Raw genomic sequence first — 23,197 nt, 5'->3', positions numbered from 1 at the left:
CGAATCTAGAGCATAATGTTTTATAAAAGTGTACATGGATGACCATGTTGAAGTTGCCATGCCCCTGGTTGAATGAGCCCTCAGGCCATCTGGAGGATCTTTCCCAGCCAATCTATAACATTCAGTTATAGCCAAAATTATCCATCTTGATAATGTTTGCTTAGTCACGGCTAGTCCCAAATTGCGGCCAGTGTATCCCACAAAAAGTTGGTCACACTGACGTAGTTTTGCCCATCTTGAAATATAGAAGCTAAGAGCTCTTCTAGGATTTAGTCTATGTAGCCGTTCCTCTTCCTTACTTACTTGCGTGAAGAGGAGGGTAGAAAGTAGGCAGTGTTATTTTTTGTGACAGGTGAAAACCGGAGACCATTTTTCGCAAAAAAGGGTTTTAGTCTAAGGACCACTTTATCTTTATAAAAGATGGTGTGAAGAGGCCCGCTAGAAAGTGCCTGCAACTCACTTACCCTGCAGGCTGATGTAATTGCCACAAGAAGTATTGTACGGAGCCTTAATGGACAAGAATGTAAAGGCTCAAATGGAATGCATGTGAGGAACTTTAGTACCAAGTTTAAGTCTCACACAGGAACTTGAAAAGGTATTGGAGGAAACACATTTAGACCTTTTAAGAATGGAGTTATTAAAAGGTATCTTAAAGTAAAATTCCTCCTCTGATGAGTGCTTAAAAATGGATAGCGCTGCTAAATAACCTTTTATCGTGCCAACCTGGAGCCCCAGATTAGCCAAGTGTAACAGAAAAGATAATATTGTGGGAATATTACACTGAAACGGGTCCACATTCTTATCTCTGCACCAGTTACTGAACTTGTTCCAACGACACTGATACAGAGATTTAGTTGCTGGACTTCTGGCCGAAAGCAAGATCTCCATGACGTCATCTGGAAGGTCCCAATCCTTGTATCTCAACCTCTTAGAAGCCATGCGTGAAGGTTGAGTGTGTTGACCTCTGGATGGAGAACGTGACCTTCCTCTTGCGAGAGAAAATCCTCTCTTTTTGGAAGACGTATTGGAGGACAAATGGACATGTCCAGAAGGTCCGGGTACCACATTCTTCTGTCCCAATCCGGGGCAATTAGGATAATGGTTTTCCTGAACTTTCTCAATCTCCTGATTATCTGAGGGATCATAGGTACGGGAGGAAACGCATACAGAAGTGGAAACTCCCAGTCCACTGCGAATGCGTCCCCTAGAGCTCCTCTTGGGGGAAATACCCTTGAGCAGTACAGTTCGCATTTCCTGTTGACACTTGTCACAAACAGATCCACTTGCAGGGTTCCCCAAAGGGCGAAGATCTCTTGAAGGACTTCCTGAGCTATTTCCCACTCGTGGCAAATTGTGTTCTGCCTGCTCAGAGCGTCCGCCGCTGTGCTAGGCTCTGCGGCTAGATGAACTGCTGACAGAGATCTGTTCTTGTATTGCCCAGAACCAGAGCTGCATTGCTTCTCTGCACAGTGGTAGTGACCCTACTCCTCCTCTCTTGTTGAGGTAGTATATGGCCACTGTGTTGTCTGTCACTATCAGGACATTCTTTCCCCGTACAAAGTGCAGGAAGCCTTCATCGCTAGTCTGATTGCCCTCAGCTCCAATAGGTTGATGTGTAGTTTGGACTCCAATGGAGACCAATGACCCCTGATTGTCAACTCGGTGTGAGCTCCCCACCCTGTGAGTGAGGCGTCCGTCACTACTGTTATCTCCGGCCATAGTTGCCAAAAAGATTCTCCCTTGAGGATATGTTCCCTGCAAGCCCACCATTGTAGATCCTGTGCTACTCTGGCTGGAACTTGCAACAGATCTGACATGTCTCCTGAGAAATTGGGACCATTGAGTTCTGACGGCCCATTGAAGGGATCTCATCCTCAATCTGGCTTCTGGCACCAGAAAAATGCAGGATGCCATAAGAGCCTGCAACCTGAGAAAATCGAAGGCCGGTATATACTGGGCATTCAGGAATTTTATTACCATCTGTAGAATGTGGTGAGCTCTCTCTTCGGGAAGCGAGGCTTTGCCCGAACAAGTATCCAGGACTGCTCCAATAAACTGGAGTTTCTGAGATGGTATGATGTTTGACTTTTCTTTTAATTCAGAGAAAACCCTTGTTTGTGAAGGAAGTGGCAAGTTTTGGACAGAAGTTCCTGGGCTTGTTCTGGAGAACGTGCCGTGATCATCCAATCGTCCAGGTAGGGGTAGACTTGAATCCCCCTATCCTGAGACTCGCTGCCACCACCGCCATCAACTTGGTGAAAACTCTTGGAGCGGAGGTCAACCCGAATGGCAGAACTCGAAACTGATAGAGAATTGCCAATCGCGAACCTTAGGTACTTTGTGCTTGAGATGGATTGGCACATGAAAGTGAGCATCCTGAAGGTCCAATGATACCAACCAGTCTTGGAGTTGGAGAGCCTGAAGGATCTGAGAAAGTGTGAACATCTTGAACTTGTCTTTACTGAGGAACTTGTTCGAGCTGCTCAAGTCCAAGATGGGTCTCAGTCCTCCGTCCTTTGGTATGAGGAAATATGAACCCTTGTTCCTCTCCGCTACAGGTACATGTTCTATTGCACCTTTCTGTAGCAGGGTTAAGACTTCCTGCAACAGGAGCGGGTCAGGATGTTTGACAAAGTTGTTTCCCGGCAGGTGATTCTGAGGTTTCTTTTTAAAAGGAAGTCAGTAACCTTGGGATAAGGTTTCCAGTGCCCAAGCATCTGAAGTAATGCCCCGCAATTCTTTCAGATGCTGCGAGATCATGCCTCACACTGGGGTCTTGTGGGTCAAAACCTCAGAGTGGTTTTGCGGCAGCTGCAGCTGAAGGGACAGATGCCGCTGCTGGGGCAGATCTAGCACCTTTTCCTCACCCCGATGAAATTTCCTTTTCCCTCTCTGACTGGCCTGTCCCCTTCCGTTCCCAAATGAGGAATAAAATCGAAAGGGCCGACCCCTCCAGGAAGATGAGCCTGTGTAGGGACGTTGTTGAGGTTGTCGTATAGCAGCACCAAGTGATTTTGCCGCCACTTTGGAGGTCTGCAGCTTCTCCAAACTTTCATCCGTCTTACTGCCAAACAACCTCGAGCCATCAAATGGCATATTAAGAAGCCTGGATTGCACATCCGGTGCAAAACCTGACTTTCTTAGCCAAGCAAATCTGCATAGCACCGTACTAGACGCCATGGACCTACTGATACTGTCAGCTGTGCCCAAACCTCATTGAAGGCATTCACCTGAAGCCTCCTTTCCATCCCTTACTATGGATAGGAACCCTTCACGTTCCTCACCTTCCGGGATGTGTTCAGCTGCCGCTGACATGCAGTCCCACAGGGTATATGTAAATCTTGCAAGGGTGCAAGTTACATTTGTGGATTTTAAAGCCATGCTCCCTGACGTAAAAATCTTTCTCGACCATTCTTCAACCTTTTTATCATCCCTATCAGGGGGAAGTGTAGGGTATGCAGCATTTCTAGTAGAGGTAGCTGGTTGAACTACCAGACTTTCAGGAGATCAGTGTTTACTTAAGTATTCGGGATCTGAGGCACAGGGTCTATATTTTGACACATACTTCTTATTTACTGCCGGAATAGTTTCAGGGTTTTCCCATGCAGTGTTAAACCTTCCTTTGTAAGGCTACATGAAAAGGAAGTATGGGGTATTGCTGAGGTCCTCCTGAAAGGATGTCAGTCATGTTATCATCCTGATAAGACAGGTGAATTTCTACTCCATCCCATGAATTCAGTTACCCTGTTCATCAATTTTCTATAACCCGCATCAGCATGTTCAGCTGGGTCAGGCTTTTCAAATTCATATTCTGGAGATGTATCCAGACCACCTGCTGACTGCAAGCACTCATAAGTCTTGCATCTTAGATTAAGGGTCAATTAACTCCTCAGGGACCTGTTTTGTACCAAATTTAACACCAGCAGGTAAAACCTCATCTTCTGCTGATGCATTTCCTTCATATATGGAGGAGATTGTTCTAAAAAAAATCATGTCTGCTTTCTGGATGAAACACCTTTTCAGGTGGCATAGACTTTAACATCGGTGTCGATTTTGACATTGGAATGGAGGAAGACATTCACAAAATGTTGTAGCCATTACTTTCGATATTGTCGAGGTAATTTTCAACACCTTGGAAGGAATCGTCAACCCCGTTGAAGGAGTTGTCGAGACCATCAACACCGTCGAAGGAGCTTTCGACGCCGTTGACTGTGCACTTGACGTAACCTTTTTAGGTTGGGTCATCGACACCTTGTGCTCGACCGTCTTCGATAGAGGCTTTGAGGACGTTTTAGACAAGGACGTTGATGACGTATGAGAGTCTGATGCCATTTTCTTGAGTTCTACCTCCGATTTATGCACCGGTAGGCTTTTTCTATGAGGTGTCTGGGAAGATTCCCTGGACGACACCCTCAACTATTTTTTTGGGGGATTTTCTCGTCTTAGATCTTCCCCAGTCGCTTTTTTTGTGAGCAGGGGCATGGTCTTAGACTTTTTTGAAGGGGTCTGGGCCGCATTCTCAAATTTTTTAACATAGTTGCTCTGAAAGCTTCCCACTTTCTTGGGGAGTCATGTCTCGACGGACATGTTATAACTTCATCAGACAACAAAGAGAGAGACCGATGTGGTCTTCTCTTCACTTTCTTTTTTAACTCTTTATTTAGTTCAACAAAACAATTACAATTCAGAAAAGACAACCATAAGCAAAACAATCAGAGCATAACTGAGTGCACAATTTAGTGATTACATTAAGTCAAATACAGAAAAAAGAACAGAAAGCAAAAGAACATATGTTCTTTTGATTTCTTCGCCTTTTTAGAGGAAGAAGAGGACTTCCTTGATCTACTCCTCAGCCTAGATTTTTTATGACATTTTGCTTCAGACTCAGCCAAGTCTTTTCTCCCTCTCGAAGAAAACTTTCAGGATTCCGCCTCCACCGCCAGTTTACCTCTTCGTTCTTTTAAGGCCTTATGGGTCATCGACTGACAGGAACCGCACTTTTCTATACGGTGGCGGAACCGAGGCACCAAAGGCAATTCCGATGGGCATCAGTTAGCAATATCTTTCTCCCACATTTCTGGCATTTCTGGAATCGAGTCTTCAGTGTGGAAGGATTAGATGAAGACATTATCATACGAACTGAAGGGCCATTTTATCGAAGGCCAACGGGCGCTCTGAAGCCATTTATACAGCGGATGACGTCGGCGCTCGACGGATGCTGATGAAAGTCCGACGACGCCTGAAGGTAAGGATAGATCTAAGATGAGGAATACATGGGAGGACACAATCTATTCGAAAAGATGTTTACTCACCAAGTTGTTTCACCATTCCCAAGCTGAACCCTCCAAAATTGGCATTGTACTTAGTTTATTAAATATAAATGTAACATTTAAATATCTCACTAAAGATGCATTGTGCATGGTTTTTCATCCCTGTAATGTAAAATGTCACAAACTGAAAAATGTCCAGCAAAAGTCTGATGCAAACCGTGTTTATTTGTGCAGCCATGTTAAACAAATGACCCATAAAGTGTACTCAATTTTTCTGCGAAAAGATGATAAGTCAATATACAGTATATATTATGCAAATTGAATTAAATTTGTTAAGGCCTAGCTTATTTAGTACTAAGTGAAAATTACACCATGTATAGTGTTTTCTCCATTCATGTCAGTTGTGGCAAACCAGAAGGACAACGAAGACCAAAGAACATGTTTCTACATAGTTTTTATTTAAAAGAAAACACCTCACTGATCCTACTGCTAAAAAAGTGTTCCCTGCCTAACTAAAATTAAACTAAGGTGCTTGTCGATAGTCCAAAATCAAAAGTCGTCCTTGGTCCAAACTTATACACTGTACATGCCCTACACACTTGGCAAAATGTAAATGAAAATAGGTGGCGCGTCCTGCACTCTTGGTTCTCCACAAAAGTTCAGGCCTTTAGTGGTCCCAGGAATCCATCCTGGGTCTGGTTACAATGGTTAGAAATAACTAATAGTTCTTCTCAAAGAAACCAGTTCTCGTCAGTCTTAAAAAGTTGTTTGAAGTTTCCCAAAGTTCAACAACTAAATGTCTCCAATTCCAGAAACAGCAAAATGTAAACATTTCTTTAGATGGAGGGCTATTTCCCTGATCCTTCTCCACCATTATTGTGGGTCTCTCCCCCAGTTAGTTCAGATATATGTTGCTTCCGTTCTCCCCTCATCTGTTCCTCGCTTTCTTTATTGGGCCCCTCTATCGGTAAACCCTCTCTTCTTGTGGCTCTGTGACTCTTAGAGGTTTATCCTATTCAGGTTTCTTGGGTTACTGCATCCCTTCTTCTCTAGTTCAGTCTCTCTCTCCAGGCCTCTCTAGTAGTATTTCTTTTTCCCATATAGACAGATAATACCTTGTGTATCAGGAGTTCCCCACTGGAATGGGAGTCCTAGTTTCCGAACTAGCCCTGCTATCACAAACCCACCAAGGGAGGGTTTGGCTGAGCTGGCTCGCCTCCCTAGCCTCTACGTGGGTGGCTCCCAATACCCTGGAATTGTCAGAGGGTCAATGCAGCTGGAATTTTATAAATTTGGCTGGTGTTTATTATAGGTCAGCTTCTTGAGAAAACAGGCCCACCAATAATTAATCCATTAGCTGAGCTGAACAAACATAGCTATGGGTACTCAGAAAATATGTCTGTTTTAGAAATACACAAAATTCACCTAGTGTCACAAATAGCCTTAAGAACACACACGCCAAGTCCAAGTGATAGTTCAAGGGGTATTTTCTAATTTGTTTAGTTTAGAAACTCCTTAAAGGGCTCTAGGGGCCATCTCTCACTCTACTGTATAGTAGAAGCAGTGCCCTCCATAACCTGGGCGTCCTTACTCTGCAGGTTATATTATTTTTTTAATTTAATTGAATTGGTTTTTTATAACACGCTTAATACCAGAGTTTGGTTTCTATGCGCGGATCCGGGATTTAAAACTCTGGTGCTCTGCGTGGTCTTGCTTCTAAGACCAGCATGTTGCCCCTGTGCTATCCTCTGTTAGTATCTAGGGCTTGATAACCATGACTAAGTCAGTGAGGATCTAAAGGCAATCACTGTTAGGCAAGATTGTATGCAGTACCCTGTGCGAGTCTGCCCCAGCCTTGTCCTATTGGCAATAGTTGACCCAACCTTTGGTATAAGCATGCACTACACAAGTTGGTAGAGTGACTGAGCAGCCAGGCTTATCTGAAGAGGGGTCAATGTGAGCTGTAGGGTTGTTACACAGATTCACAGTGACAAGTATCCAAATAAACACTTACTCTCAAGATTTCTTGATTAAACAATTATTTATTTAACGGTCAGTTGAATAAGCCTTCTTTAGAAGTGAGCAAAAATATGTAACAATAATATACTTCAAAAACAACACACTCAGTTTCCATAAATCAGTAGATACCCATTTGGGATGACACACAGACACTTCCTACACCCTGAGGTGACTTAACTAACTAGGACACTGTGGACATTAATATATCACTGGCACATTTGACACAGACCTCAGCAGTGCTCTAAAAGGAAAAGATGAGGAAATAAAACAATGGTTAACAAACATTTTTCAGCAGGTAAGTACTTTCTGAATCCTCCAATGCAAAGTAAATGAACTCTTTCGCAGCTACCCAAGTTATCTAATGTGTGACTTTTGTGGAGGGACAGTTAAAGCACAAAGTCAGAGGTAAGAAGAGTCTTTCAGGGATCCAGGACAGCCAATGTCAATTGAGCAAAAGTCTAGGTGAGCTATAGCACTTCTTGCAGGTAGGTAAAAACAGCACCACCAAGGTTCTCGGATATCTTTATGGACTTTCCTCGCATCTGGGGTCCAGCACTCTGTTGAGGTGGCTCAGGTTTGATCAGTCCTGCTTCATGGGGGTCCGACTTAAAAACAAGACACTCAAATTGGGTGTTTCTCTCCCTAGCAATCGATTCCTGCAGTAGCAATGGAAGCACAGCCAGCTCCGAGAGGATGTCCAGACGAGTTTGCTTTGGGGCTGATTGGTCCCACCAATCCAAGGGGAGAAGTCATCCGTTGCAGGGTTTCTCTAGTAGAGACGAATTCAGAGCTTCAGCAATGCAGCAGGGCTTCACCGCACAACCAAACGGTCCAGGTCCAGGAGTTGCAGCAAGCACCTCTTCCAAGTTCTTCTTTGGATTCCTTCGTCCACTGTTCGACTCTGCCTTCCAAGCAAAAAGCCTAGCCTTTTATGCAGGTTTCTCCCATTCATTTGCAGCCTAGCTATCACTCACACAGCAGGGTGGCTGTCCTCCAAGGACAGCCAGCCACCAATCACCTATGCGTGCATTACTGTAACAAAGGGGATTAAGCACAGGGAGTTTCGGGCACCTCCCTCACTTCCTGCTCTGCCAGACACGCTGAAGCCAGAGGTGGGCTTCAGCAGTGAAACCTGCCAAAGACAGAACGAACAAAGGGACCAAACCTGGTTTGGCGCACAGAGTAAATCTCAAGAAGGACCTTTCCAACGAGAAATGGCGAAAAAAGAAGACCGGGCCATTTGGAGAAAAGGCAACATAAAAATGTTACATGAGAAACTAGACAAAGGGTATACTAAGTAACCCCTTCAGCACTCTATTGTAAGATAGTGTGTGCTGGGTCTAGAAAGCTACAATGTACGTAAAGTCAATTTCACTTCACTGTTCTTGGAAACAGTAGTTAATCCAAGAGACGGTATTAAAACCTTGGGGAAATCTGAGAGACTTCCTTGTGCCACTGCACTGAAGGTGCTGTATGACACAATGTAAAAAGATGATGTCTATGGAGTTTGTCAGACTCCAAAACCAAAAGAAACGCAGTGTTTAGATTAAAGAAAAATACATGAGAGAGTGGGGGAAAAAGGTCTCACTCTCTCCAGGTAAGAAATTAAAGGTCAAAGTCCAGCAAAAAGTGCTGGGGGTCTCTAAGGTAGAAGGGAATTGGCACATTTCTGAGAATTCTCCCCAACAATCACCTTATCCGTCTAATCACTCTCTGGCACTTCCTAGGCTGTACCTACACTACTGACAAGATTAGTTCCAAGGGGTTGCACCTTCTAGACACAAGCAATGTGTCTCCTTACTTTCATTCCCTGATGTTCCCATCTCTCTTTGCTGTTGTAACCTTCTCCTCCAACTCTCCTCCTTCCAACGCCACACACCACCTCTCCTGATTCACTCCAATGTCTCTTTCTAGTCCACCTTCATTCTCCAATGTTATATCTCCCTACTCTTAACTTTCACTCCCACTTCCCCTGCTACTCTCTCCTCTCCTAGTACTTTCCACTCTACTCCTACTTCTCCACTGTTACTTCTCTGCTCCTACTAATTTACCCCTCCGCTCCTACTACATTACCCCTCCGCTCCTACTACATTACCCCTCCACCACCACTTTCTTCACTGCACCAATACTACTCTCTACCCCTACTATTGCACACAACTATGACTCCACCACACGACTCCAGCCAACTTCTCCATCACCCTTCTTTCACTCTCAATCAACCTCCACTCACTTTCTACACTTCCTCTAATACTCCCACTCCCCAACTTTACACAGTCACAACACAGTACAACTTGCTTTAACCAACCAATGCCTTGCCTCTCCAAAATGCCTCCACACTCCGGTCCACTGTCCTTCATTCTTCTGGTCTCTTGGTCTGCCATCCCCTCTTCCTCCGACCTAACCCGAAAGGTTGATACCTTCCTGTTTCCTGTACCCCTTTTAATCTCCCCCATTTGTCTTCTTGCCCATACCAATAATGCCCTAACTATTTCAAATGTATACTCTAACACGTGTGTATCTGTTCAAAGGAACATAGATATGTTGGCTGTAGGCAAAGATGCAAACATACCATACTCTGTATTCTTGTATCTATGTCCAAACTAGAAATCAACAATGCCCAAAATGTACTGTATACTCAGTCCTAGAATAAGAAAGCTGTATGTGAATCCAATGTTCTTCTCCAATACCAACATGTGTCGATGGTGCCAGACAAAATTAAGTGAATTATATATTGGAAATTGATCATTGGAATATTTTGTGCTTCTTTAGAATGTGATGCTTACAAGCAGTGATAATTTGAATGTTCACATTGAAGAAGATAAAATATTTCTGTTTAGAATAGTTATTCAGACTTGTTTGTGTGCAATGTGAATGTAAACTATTAGCGAGATAATAGTAGGCAGGTTATATTTTTCTGTACACAAGCTGCCTACATTTGTGGGGAGTACTGTAGGTGACGTTCCCAGCATTTAATTTTGTTTAGGGGTGTATGTTAGGGAGAATTCTCATAAATGTGGCAATTCCTCCAACCTTCGAGCCCTCCAGCTCTTTTGCTAAACTTTGGGACTTCGAACTTTTTAATTCTGTACGTTTTCTGTTTTTATTTCTTTGGTTATGGAGTCTAAACAACTCCATAGGCATCATCGTTTCATTTGTGTCACACAGTACCCTCAGTGCAGTGGCACAGGGAAACCTTTTTTAAGTTTTCCCAAAGTTTAAATACCTTCTCTGGAATAAACTACTGTTCCCCAGAGAATGTAAGGTTAAATTGACTTTACTAGTCTTTTTAAATTCCTAGATCCAGCACCATATCTTACAATAGAGTGCTGGAGGGGTTACTTACTATCCCCTGTGTCAAGATACTCATGTAGCAGTCAAATGCTACCCTTTCCTCTCAAAATGGCTGGTGGCAGTGGCTTTACAACGAACTACCATGATTTTTCCCCGACCACGAACACCATTAGCGTTAAATCGCGAGAGCCATGTTTTTCAAGTAGGCGTCTGAGCCTGCTTTGTTTAACAGGTCCCGGTCTTCTTTTTTCGCCATTTCTTTTTGGAAAGGTCCTTCTAGAGTTTGTCTCTGCACGCCAAAATAGGTTTGGTCCCTTTGTTCCTACACCTTTGGCAGACTTCAGGACTGAAGACCGCCTCTGGCACCTGAGTGTCTGGGGTGGACAGGAAGTGAGGGAGGTGCCCGAAACTCCCCGTGCTTAGTCTCCTAGGAGACCCAAATGCACTCTGGCGTGATTGGCTGGCTGGCTGACTGTCCGGCAAGGACAGCCACCCTGCTGGGTGAGTGGCAGCTAGGCTGGGATGAATGGGAGAAAACTGTTTAAAAGGCAAGTCTCTTGGCTTGGAAGGCAGAGTCGACCACTGGAAGAGGACGGCTGCTCCAACTCCTGGACCATTGGTTTGCATGGTGAAGCCCTGCTGAAGGACCGAAACGCCAAGTTCATCTCCACAGAGAAGCCCTTCAAGGACGACTTCTCCCTTTGAGTTGGTGGGACCAATCAACTCGTAAGCCACTGAGCTACCATTCTCGGAGCTAGTTGTATTTTACTCAGAGTGCTGCAGGAAACCGAATAGCCAGGGAGAAGGACCCCAGTTTGTGTGCTTGACGACAGCTATCGGAATCGAAGACTTATGCCAAAGGTTGGTTTTGCTTACACCTGTAGTCATAGTTGTGTGTAGTGGTCCCAGAGGGTACTGCAGCCAAGCTTTGCCTAACAGTGTACCAAATAGCATATTTAGTATTCGTCCGAATACGGACTAGTTTGTGAAGTATTTGGCCGACTATGAAGCTGAATCGTTGCTTTATGTAATAAATCATGTTCCAAACTTGAAAAACACATTTTTCAAAACAAACATTAAAGGACTATTTTAGATGTATCCCCTAGTTTCATTTCTTTCTCTTCATTTTTATCAAGAGGTCATTCTTATTTATAGCATACAAGCCAGAAAAGGGCACATTAACAAAAAAACAGGGGTCAACTGTATGGAAGATGTTGCATATGCAAAACCAGTGATTTGGCTCGGTCTTCTTGTTGAGTCTTTGTTTTTGCCATCAACACTTCAGAGTGGATGTAACATCGGAAAGAACAATTTAAAGATTGCAAACCGGTGATGGGCCTGTGTGTTTTCGCTTAACAGCCTATCAGAATCTCATCACAGACACACCTCTTCTAGATGCCAACAATGCTATTGTCTTTCGTGATATAACATACAACTCCAGTTATAACTGCTGGTGACAGGATAATGCACACTATGTATAAACATAGAAGAGTTACCCCGCAAAAGATGCCTACATTGCACCAGGAAGTGGCTTGCATGTCTTTAGGATACTAACTTATATTCCAAGAGCAAAGAGGGATGAGGAAACATGAAATAATCAAAGCAACTTAAACAGAATATTTGTGGAACACAAAGCAATCATTAGAACTTTATTTGGTATAGGTAAAGGCATCAAGGTGTGCATTTATACTTACGTTTCTGTATCCGAAACTAGGGATTCATTGTTACAAACATCATTGAAGGTATGAAGTTGATTCTGTGTCCAAAGGAAAGAAAATATGATAGATTGACAAATAAGTTTCATATGATGAAACAATCAAATACATCATGAAAGACATTCTATTTAGTTGTGCTTTTTAAATGTGGTAATACACACACAAGCAAGCCATTCGATTTTCAGTCCTCAACAACCTTATGATCAGAGGTTGAACACTAGGCATTGTGAAGTTGATGCTTCACATTAAACTACAAATGTGCTTCTCCAGTGTGTACCGCTGAAATAATTTCTGAACTCACATCAGAATGTAAACTAAAACATACATTTTAAAAGAATTCCTGTCTCATTCTTTTGTTTGGAGGAGCCTAGTTAGAACATTTTTAAAGCATATAGCACTATATAATAAATTCAGAACTGTACCAATACAACCAAAAGCCTACAAATGTTGTCTACATTGCAACAGCTTATGAAGCAAAGTGGGGAGACCTCTGAAAATAATGTAAGAACTAATATTTGTTCATACTTAACAGTTTACCAATGATAAGAAAACAACATACCAATAGTGCAATGGTTACAGCCCTTAAAACTAAATCATGATTATCACATCCAATTATACAAGTTATTACACGGAAACAGTCTAGACAAGCTATTAAACCACTGCAAAAGATAAACTTATTAATGAATACAAGGGTAACATCTCTGGTTAAAACTAGGTGCTTACAAATAAACAATCTGATAAAACTAGACAGTTACACAGTTGATTTCAAGATACATCTTTAATGCTTTTTTAAAAAAAAAGTTTAAAGGTTATTTGTTTAGTACCAGAGTAAACAATTACAATTTGAGTATAAATGAAATATCACTTATAAAACAAAGCACTCAAGCCCATATAGATGCATTTGTACAGTAATAAGGGAACAGCTGTAGCATGAAATTCATCAACTAAGAAATGTGTAACATTAACTAGGAATCCAGTTAGTATAAAATCAATTTCCTATGCTCGAGTTACTCAGACTAATTGAGTATAAGAAAAGGAGGGTAAATGGGGGAGGGGTAACATTAAGGAAGCGCAAAACACAACATATCGCATTGATATTAGAATAAAGCAGAACAGTAGTATATCCATATATTGGGTTAACAATAGATCGGTCAAGTAAGTTAAATATTTGTATTATTTAAGTAATCCACAAAGAAAAGCCATTTTATACCATGTCTTAGGGAGAGGGTGGGCTAGCAATACATTTTTCCATTCTATGGACATTGCATATATTATTTTACTAGCCTTTTATGGAGATTTTGGTAAAATCTTCCCAATTTTATGTAATTAGACGTACCGCCAGAAGTATAAACAGATCAAATATAATGAAAGATGACTTAACTCTGCTTTCATTGAAAGCTAGACAACCAAGTCAAGTAGGATGTTGGTCAAATTCAAGGAATAGAGATCTTGAAAATCCGTTGAGAGGTCCAAACCTGGTTCCAAAATTACTTGCATCAATGTGCAGTCTAAAAACATGTGTCTAAAGGACCCAGGAGCTGAGTGGCATGACCAGCATAAATCATTGTCTGTTAATTTAGATAGGAAACGTTTCTTAGAGGTGATAAATGCTCTATGTATGAAAAAGTAAAAGGTTTGGGTTTAGGTTTGCTGATGTAGAAATAATTTTTGTCTTACACCATATCTTTGACCACAATTCAACCCCAAAACGTATTCCACAATCTTCTTCCCATTACAATTGAGATTACCTTACATTATTGTGGGTTCTTTCAGACCTTATAACTTTACAAATGTTGGATGCTTTAATTACATCAGGGGATTCAATAATGTGCATTCTGGGAGTATCAACAAGTCATTGCTGGGAATCATTTCTGCTGCTGGCATCCAGACATGCATTAATTAGATTCAGTTATTGACTGATAGGAAATGTTGGCAATAAGATTTTATTTTTAAATTCTTCTCCAGAAAGGATATTGCCATTCGTAATTAGTTGATCAATATATTTAATTCCTTTATTAATCCAAGCCTTACGGAAAACAGGTCTATTATTTATGGTTATATACCTATTGCACCAAATGAAAAGCTAAAGGTCATTATCTGGTTTATTGTACTGATAAAATAGAAGTCCTTCAAAAACAAACTAATGAGACAAATCGTTTTAGAGAAACCCAATTTGGGTCCATTAAAAAGATATATTGTATCTTTGATATCAAATGGTGCAACAAGAACCCTTTCAATAGTTAACCAGGTAGGTGGGTTTATATCACCATTAACGGAGAACCAATTTTGTGGCTTGTTTGAGAACAAAGGGTCTGTGATAATTCTTGAAATTAGGGAAATTATCGACTACATCCACCCATGGACATCTTAGTTTTCTAGCGGCAATCCTTTTCTTATTCTTAGAGCCCCCAAAGGAAATCTATAAGTATCTTGTCAATGGATTTAAAGGAGGAGGATGGTAAAGGGATGTGAAGCATTTGCAAATAGTACAAGATCATGGGTGTGAACATCATTTTGATGGCCTCTAATCTGCCATACCAGGATAAGTATAGAGGAGAAAATGTAGTTACGATTTTGGTTAGTTTTGATTGTAATTTTTGTAGGTTAATTTTAATGATTTGTGTTAATGAAGGGGCAATTGAGATACAAAGGTAATCAATAGAGGTAGGATTGCAATTGAGACCAAAGGGGACAAAATCGCCTTTAATACAGTTGGCATTAAGGGGGAGTGTCTGTGATTTGTCCTTGTTCAGCTTGTATCCTGAAAACTGTGAACATAGATCAATCGTATCCAGTAAGTGTAGAAGAGTTGTATTTGGGTTGTCAAGGAAGATCAATATATCATCAGCATAAGCAGCCAATTTAAACTCAGAGCTCCCACATCTAATCCCAAGAATATCTCTGTTGGTCCATTTTAATTCTAAAAGTGGTACAATGGCAAGCACGAAAATGTCTGGTAATACTATGGGGGGAGAATTTAGGAGAGAATTAATTATTGATAAAAATAGAGGTTTTTGTCTCTGAATATAAAAGTTTAACTAATTTGATACAACCATCCCCAATACCATGCCATTTAAGGGCTTGAAACTGAAAATACCATTGAACACGATCAAAGGCTTTTTCGGCGTCAAGAGCAATCATATAGGGGAGCCCGGGGTTGTACTCTGGGAAATACCCCAGGGGAGATGTGGTACTATACCAGAGAAATGCACAAGGATGAAGTCCCAGAGGCTTTTTATAGGCTGCAGTAAATCGACCTCCCTTCCACCCGATAAACTTCCCTTTCGTAAACCCACCATCCCATCCACCTCTGTTAAAACCATTACATACCCCATTGTATTCAGAAACAATCTTTCTCAGAATCCTTGCTTTCCTGTTCACTATTCAAATGCTCCTATCGCAAACCTTCCCCATCATATCCCGTCGGACAATCTGACAATACCTTTTTTCCATCCTACCCCCTAGGACACTCAGGAACTCAACCACTCTTCTTTTCCACCCTGAACACTTCCTCACATTGTGAAAGATAACAGACTTGTAATGTTAAACCTGTGTACCTGACATGCCCCACAACCAGAAGGTCAGGCAATTGACTAAAATCACACACACCAACGGCCCTTCCTTTTCACCACAGGGATAAAAGGCGGGGAAAGAAACCACAGTACGAGCAAGGCGAGTACAACAGACAGAACAACGAGGCGGCTACCACGCGGCAGTTCAAAAAGAAGAGAAAGGTAGCAGGAATCGAGAGGGTGGCGAAGAGAGAAGTGACCTTGTCCGTTTTGTCCCAGGCCAGCAGAACCTTCGTAGAGGAAAGCCTAAGACTGCGAACAATACCACAAGTGTCCTTCAGAAGATGTCAACGGTACACAGGGCAAGCTTATGCCGAGAAGCAGGAGCAAGGGAAGCTCCCGCGCCCATGGTACCGGCCGTGACTCCAGAGAAGCCAAAAGCCAAGTGGTTCATCACAAACGGTGAGTCGAGGGGCGAGCCAATAAGAACCGGGCTGTGTTGAGTAACAATCGCAGGAGTGGCAAGGTTCGAACCAAAGCTGTTGAATTTGGAATTAACTGTTAAGTGTGATGGGGAGATCAGATACAAAGGGAAAGCGGCACCATGTGGGTGCTAATTAGAGAGACTTTGGTCGAGCCCCATATGAGAAAAACTACAAGTACCAGAAGGCCATAGGAAGGCCCGCGAAACAGGTCAAAGTGGTCATACAGAAGGTCAAGCAAAATCCCTGTACAATCAAAAGACTGATCTACAAGCACGGTGAAAGAAAGTGAAGTGAATTCCACAATGAAAGTGAACATTGAGAAACCAAGGGAACTGAATCCTGTTAAAGTCAAGAGGGGTCCGAGCCCGACCGAGGGAGATCCAGTGGTGAAGCCATCACCCAAAGTTGTTTGATAAAGGAACTGTGCTAAGCAGAAGTTAGAGGAACCCGAAGAAGGGATGCTGGATATGAAGCCATCACCTGAGTACTGACAGTCAAGAGGTCTGAGGGAGGCCACCAGGGGGCGCGCTGATGGAAGCAGCATTAGCTTAGACCTCCCAACTCAGGCCCGGCAAAGTGGACTGAGCCCCCACTTAATGACCCCCCGTCACCCAGATAACTGCACCCCAGGAGGATAGCCATCAGGGGCGCCAGGGGGCAAGAGACTAGGCAAAACCACCTTGCTGAGACAGAGATATCAAGGACTCCGCACAGAGCAAAAATGCATGCAACACCCGCGGTGGTCCGTACGGAGCAAGGCGGCCACACACAGGAGAGAAACTGAGCATGAGAACGGGAGGAGAGGCCGTCCCATGTCTGCGACGGGGCAGACCAGCCCACTGGGAGCAAAGTGAAGAAGGTAGAGACCCCCACCCCCCATCTGTCAGCAGAACAGCGGCGTGCCCCGGAGTGCCAGTCTGCCTGGGGTAGGGGTATTCCTCACTCGACAGAGTGTGCGGCGTTGGAGCGAAGTCAAGCTCCGTGCCGTGGGAGGGAACAGCTGAACACAGCAAGAGGTAAGGAGGACCCCTCCCTTCTTTCATGGAGGTGGCCGGCGTGGCTCCGTGCTACACGGGTCGCAAGCCCGCTGAGGCTCTTGTCTCAGGGGCACAGTGGAGAGGAGCAGGGACTGGTCACGCGACAGAACCTCTCCACGGCCTGCTACCCTGGCGGAAGGACCAGCAAACTGCCTGGTGACAAGGGGCTCCCTCCTGGGGCCCCTGGAAGTGGAAGGCCAGCCCAGGACTAACAAGAAGGGGGCCACTCCCCCCACCCCCTGCACTGGCATAGGAGCAACGGAACCTGCAACTATCTGGCATCAAAGTGGGCAGAGTAAGGCACAGGCATACAGAGGAAATGAACAGCATACAGAGTGAGCGTGCCTCCTCAGAAGATAAGTGTACACTGGGCATAACAACAAGGGAACACTCCACGAACAGGCCCCAGGACAGGTATCCAACCCTGGGGATTATAAGAGGCCCACAGGAGGAGACAACAATATCCCTCGGCTGGGGTACGGTCATTTCCTCAGCCCTTCTATACAGTGACAGAGGGAGGCCCAGGAGGAGAAGAGAAGGGGGACGACTGGAGTAGGCACATAAGTGCAGTAAAAAGAAATAAATATATATATATAGATATATATATATATATATATATATATATATATATATATATAGCACTTGGAGCCCAAGCCATATAAGAGTCTCGCCCCTGGGGCATGTTCCCAGCTCAAGGAAGGCCTGCAGCTTGACATCGTCCCGCCAGGAAAACCATCAACGTGGGGTGGGAAGGGAGAGGTCAACACAAGGGGAGAGTACCAGACTTGAGCACAGCCACCCCCTCCCCGCTTATCCGAGGCGACTCGAGGGGTGAGGGCCCCTGGGACTCGCTTGTGGGGTGTGTGTCCACCCTACTGGGACATTAGCTGCCAGAGATCCAGGAAGGAACAGAGAAGGTGGCAACGCGCAAGCCACCGCTCATACTACGCTCTTCCAGCATCCTCGACCAGGAAAGCAGGAACAACTGCAACGGAGACTATTGACTGTGTCTGGGTCCATGGAACTGGGGGATTTGGGCCCCGTTAATAACAAGTGCTATACGCCATGAGGAGACAGTCACTGCGCCACGACCCCCTGCTTACACCAAGGGCACCGGATCGGCTCATGGTCTGGGGGCAAAGTTAGAGCAATTGAGTACCAGGAACCTGAGGAGGAGGGAAGAGATCCCAACCCCAAAATGCCAGAGGCAGGGAGCGATGCAATGTCCACCAAGCGGGATATCGTCACCCTCCTACAGGAGATTAAAGGAATGAGGGCCGACATTGGCAGGAAAGTAGACAGAATAAAATTGAGAATTGACAGCATGGACGAGAGACTTCAAATGGAGGAACAAAATCAGACATGTCTTGAGACTCAGATGGATATGAGGATAGCGGAGTTGGAGAGGAGGGAAAGCGAGGTTGCGCTAAAGATGGACGATTTCGAGAGAGGAGGAACAATCTGAGGTTCTTTGGAATCCCAGAAACCGATGGCAAAACAGAGGAGGATCTGCGGAGAGCCATACATGAGGTGGTGAAAACCACTGTTTTGGGATAAAAATATGGATGTGTCCAAAATGGAGAGGGTCCACAAAGCGGGAGCGGGAGGGGCTGGCGCTCGGTGCTGGCGAGGTTCCACAACTACCCAGACAGAGACAAAATCCTTGAGAGGGCGAGGGGCACGAAATGTGTGGCCCTAGGCACGCCTCAGGTGGCAACATATCAAGACTTATCTGCCCTTACCCTGGTGAAGAGGCGTTTATGTGCCCCCTCACGAAGTGGCTCAATGAGAAGGGGGTGAGATATCATTGGGGGTTCCACTTCTCAATAACCTTTGAGGTGGAGGGCTACAACTATAAACGAGTGACCGAGGAGGACATAAGGAGGGTCACGGAAGAATTGCTGGACAGAGAAGGATCAAAATTGGCTGTTCACAAAAACGGCCTAGAAGATAGACGATGGCGCATCATAGCCCCAAATAGACGTAAAGTCCCAGGTTCTGGAAAATACAGACAGCTTGGATCGCCTCAGGCAGGCCCATCCTGAGCCAAATGTGTGGGGGAGGAGTAAGACGTAGTGTTTCAATGATAATGTGAAGGGGGAGGAGTCTTATGGAATAAACGCTTGTAGGTGGTACAGAAAACAGAGTGGGGGCTCGAAACAAACAGAGGGAGTGAGAGAGCCGGTCTGTGAGTGGGAGAGGACCACTGGTGATTCAATCTCGTCAGGGGAGATGGTTCAGGACGGGGTTGAATGCTGGGAGGGGCAAGGGTGGGGTCGGTGTTCAAGTAGTTAATGTTCTAAATCAATGGTGCAATGTTGAGACTCGGTTCAAATGGTCTCCAGGATGGATTTGTCTTTGGAGAACAGAGAATAGATGGTTCCTGTGGGAAAAAGGAGCTGTCTGGCCATGGTGATATGCGGATAGGCTCCCTTAACACTCGGGGCCTTAACTCACCCTCCAAAAGAGCTATAGTTTTGAGTGAGTTCCAGAGGTCCAAGTTGGATTGGTTGTGTTTACAAGAAACACATTGGAAAAAAGGAGGGGAACCCAGACTACACTCCCGGGAGGTGGGGGGAGTGGTAATGGCCTCTGATGTCAAAAAGAGGCGGGTTTGCTATCTTGGTCTCGACCAGGCTGAGCTTCATGATAGAAGCGGTATTAACTGACCCCAATGGGAGGTATGCGTTCGCGAAGAGACATGTGCATTGGGCTAAGTTTACGATTGGTTCAATATGCGCCCCGAACGTGCAGCATGCGAGTTCTGGGAGAAGGTCCACGATAAACTAATTCAATTTACTGAGGGGCAACTGGTGGTGGGAGCGGATTTTAACATGTGTTGGACCCTCAGAGGGATTGCAAGACGATGGCAGGGGAACGAATGAGTAAATCCAGTCAAAACAAATTGGAGCGCTTCAAAGGGGTTAATGAGGTACTGGGTTTGTATGACTCCCTGTGCCAACAGGGGATGTGCCATTCACTTTCTACTCAGCTGCCCACGACTCTTTCTCACGGATAGACCTGATCCTGGTAGACAAGGCCCTGAGAGATCAGATATTGCAATCCCAAGTAACACAGATCCCATGGTTGGACCACGATATGGTCGCAATCACAGTGGACACAGGGGAACTGAAAACTCCTCGGGGAAATTGGAGATGCAATGACTGCCTGCTTAAAGATAAAGCGGTGCAACAGGAGCTGCTTAGGGGGAATCAAGGAATACTTTCTATTTAATGATACTGGGGAGGTGGGAATCCAATCTGTCTGGGACGTTTCAAGGCAACCTGACAAGAATAGGCTTTGAGAAGAATACAGAAAGGGAAGAGGAGGTGGTTAAGATCCATAGGAAGAAAGAGGAGATACAGCCAGGAGGCACCCGAGGCAATATATGTCGCCCGCCAAGGTGAAAGAGCTCTTAAAATATAAGGCACAATTAGACGCAATATTGACGCAGGAAATGGAAAAACCTCCTGTTCCTGAAACAGAAGTACCATGAGAAGGAAGACCGAGCAGACAAGATCCTGGCATAAAAACTGAGGGAAGAGAAAAAGAGAAGGACCAACAGGGTTATTAAGACGGAAGATGATAGACTCCTACACGATGTCCAGAGTATAGGGAGCAAGTTTGTAGAATACTAAAGGAACCTCTATTCATCGGAATGGGTGGGGGAGAAGTCCTAAATAGATGAGTTTCTGAAAAAAGCTACTAATGCCTGGGCTCCCCAAGGAGATGGCGGATAATCTCGAAAATCCAATAACAGGAGCGGAAGTAATGAAAGCAATTGCGGGAATAAAAGCGGGATCAGCCCAGCGGAGGATGGATTCGCAATAACATTTTATACATTTTTCAGATCCCTGCTGGCTCCACGCCTAGTAAAGATTTTCAACGCGTGCTTGGAGGGCGAACCTCTTCCCCCCCCACGATGATGGCAGCAGTTATTGTCGCGATCCCAAAGGAAGGGAAGAATCATACCAGGTGCTCCTCCTATAGACCCATCTCCCTCCTCAACAGAGACGTAAAGATACTGGCAAATGTCTTGGGAACAAGGTTGGAGGGGAATATGCTGCTACTTGTGCACTGAGACCAGGTGAGATTTATCAAGGGGAGGCAAGGGTCAGAAAACATTAGGAGGACTATTGACCTGATCCATGGGGCACAAGTGGGAAGCCTGGACGCATGCCTTGTGGGGTTGGACTCAGAAAAGGCCTTTGATAGGGTCGAGTGATAAACGATAATGGGCATAGGGTTAGACCTAGACCCTCTGTAGCTGCTACTAGGGTGCCTGCAAAAAGACAGGGAAGAGCAGAGGCTCCTAAGGATGTGGGAAGCCAAGTTAAGAGCGGGGAGACGGGCAATAGCCCAATGGTGGAAAAGGGAAACGCTCCCCATGAAGGAGGTATAGGAAGGTAAAGTACAAAATATGATGGTTATGGAAAAGCTTACAGCGGTGGTGAACAATAGAATGGAGGAATATCATGCCGAGTGGTCAGCCCTACTGCTTAAATGGAGGCTGGAGGAAAGCACCCAAGTAGACTAATCCAATGGATGCATCAAGTGCAATGAGGAAGAGTGTGATGAGTAGGGGAGTTAGGGGGGCAGGGGGAGGACCTTGGAGGGGAGCTGGTAAGGACGATGTACAGACATTAGAGCGACCCTCGGTCCTGAGGCATTATCAGAGGTTACTAGCACCACTGAACATTGGGGGGGGCTAGACGGTTAATGTTATAATGGGTTGCACTCAAAATTGTTTGTTACATTGACAATGTCTTGTTTTCTTTAAGCATGCTAACAGAAATTAAGCCGAGCCCGGCAGAGGGAGATCCAGGGGGGAAGCTATCATCCGAGGTTCAAGAAGAAACTGATATATACATTTGTGGATCACAATTGAAAGGGGTCAGCCCGGAAGAGGGGGCTCCAGGGGTGAAACCATCACCCTATCTGAATTTTGGAATAAAATTGAGAAGGGTCAGTACCCAGAAGAGGGCCATCCAAGGGTGAATCATCACCCAGTGAATATTGGAAAAGAACTTTAATTTGTTAAGCTTTTAACTGCCATTAGTTTTTCCCCCCAGTGCCAAGGCCTTTTTTGGTGATTTCAGTATTTCAGCATTCAAAGCCTTCTAACATTTTCTCCTTCATTAACCCACCCATGAGGTACCCAGGAGGAGGTAATCCCAAGGACGAGATACCTCGTCCTTGGCACTTAAGGGGTTAAAGGAACTTTTGTTTTTGTTGTTTGAATACGTCAGGTCCTCAAAGGCAAGAGACTTTCAAGTGAAACGAGACTTGGCCATCGCCAGCCCAGTTTAAAGCTTGAGGGTTAAAGCTGAACTTTTGTCTCGTGCTGGAAAGGCCCGAGATCATACTGTGCTCCAAGCTCCCATCTTACCCCTGTGTCCAAAACGTGGGGACGGGAGACACAGACTACCGCATCCTGACATTATTTGACAACACTTCTTCCTTTTCTTGAGAACTATCCCACACCCCTTTTTGTATTAGTTATGAGATTTGGCAATAGGTTTCTTGGTATAGGCCCCTTTTGTTTTGACACAACACTACTAGGACAACCTTATTTTTCATTTGATGGTGGACGCTTGCTTCCATCTTAGATTTAGGTTCAGATTAGGTGTTTCTCCAACCTGCATACAGCATTTCATTGTTCAATACGCACCCTTAAACTGTGATCACTTGTGTCTGTCTTACTTGTTGTAACTATGAGAGTTTCTCTCAGAGAGAGAGAGAGAGAGAGAGAGAGCGAGCAGAGAGAGAGAGCGAGAGAGAGAAAGAGAGAAAGAGAGAGAGAGAAAGAGAGAAAGAGAGAAAGAGAGAAAGAGAGAAAGAGAGAGAAGGAGAGAGAGAGACCGTAAT

General features: G+C 44.5%; 1 protein-coding gene across 1 annotated transcript in view; it reads right to left on the bottom strand.

The window, feature by feature from the left end:
- The window catches only part of USP34 (ubiquitin specific peptidase 34), a 3,618,222-nt gene that overhangs the window by 3,163,667 nt on the left and 431,358 nt on the right, over nucleotides 1–23,197 (bottom strand). The window contains exon 8 of the mRNA XM_069608012.1: nucleotides 12,275–12,336. Within this exon, the coding sequence (XP_069464113.1) occupies nucleotides 12,275–12,336 (62 nt within the window). The remainder of the gene's footprint in view (nucleotides 1–12,274; nucleotides 12,337–23,197) is intronic.

The sequence above is a fragment of the Ambystoma mexicanum genome, chromosome 4q (genome assembly GCF_040938575.1).
Source record: "Ambystoma mexicanum isolate Mex_15411 chromosome 4q, UKY_AmexF1_1, whole genome shotgun sequence".
NCBI classification, from domain to species: domain Eukaryota; kingdom Metazoa; phylum Chordata; class Amphibia; order Caudata; family Ambystomatidae; genus Ambystoma; species Ambystoma mexicanum.
This window is presented reverse-complemented; position numbering and strand designations above follow the sequence as displayed.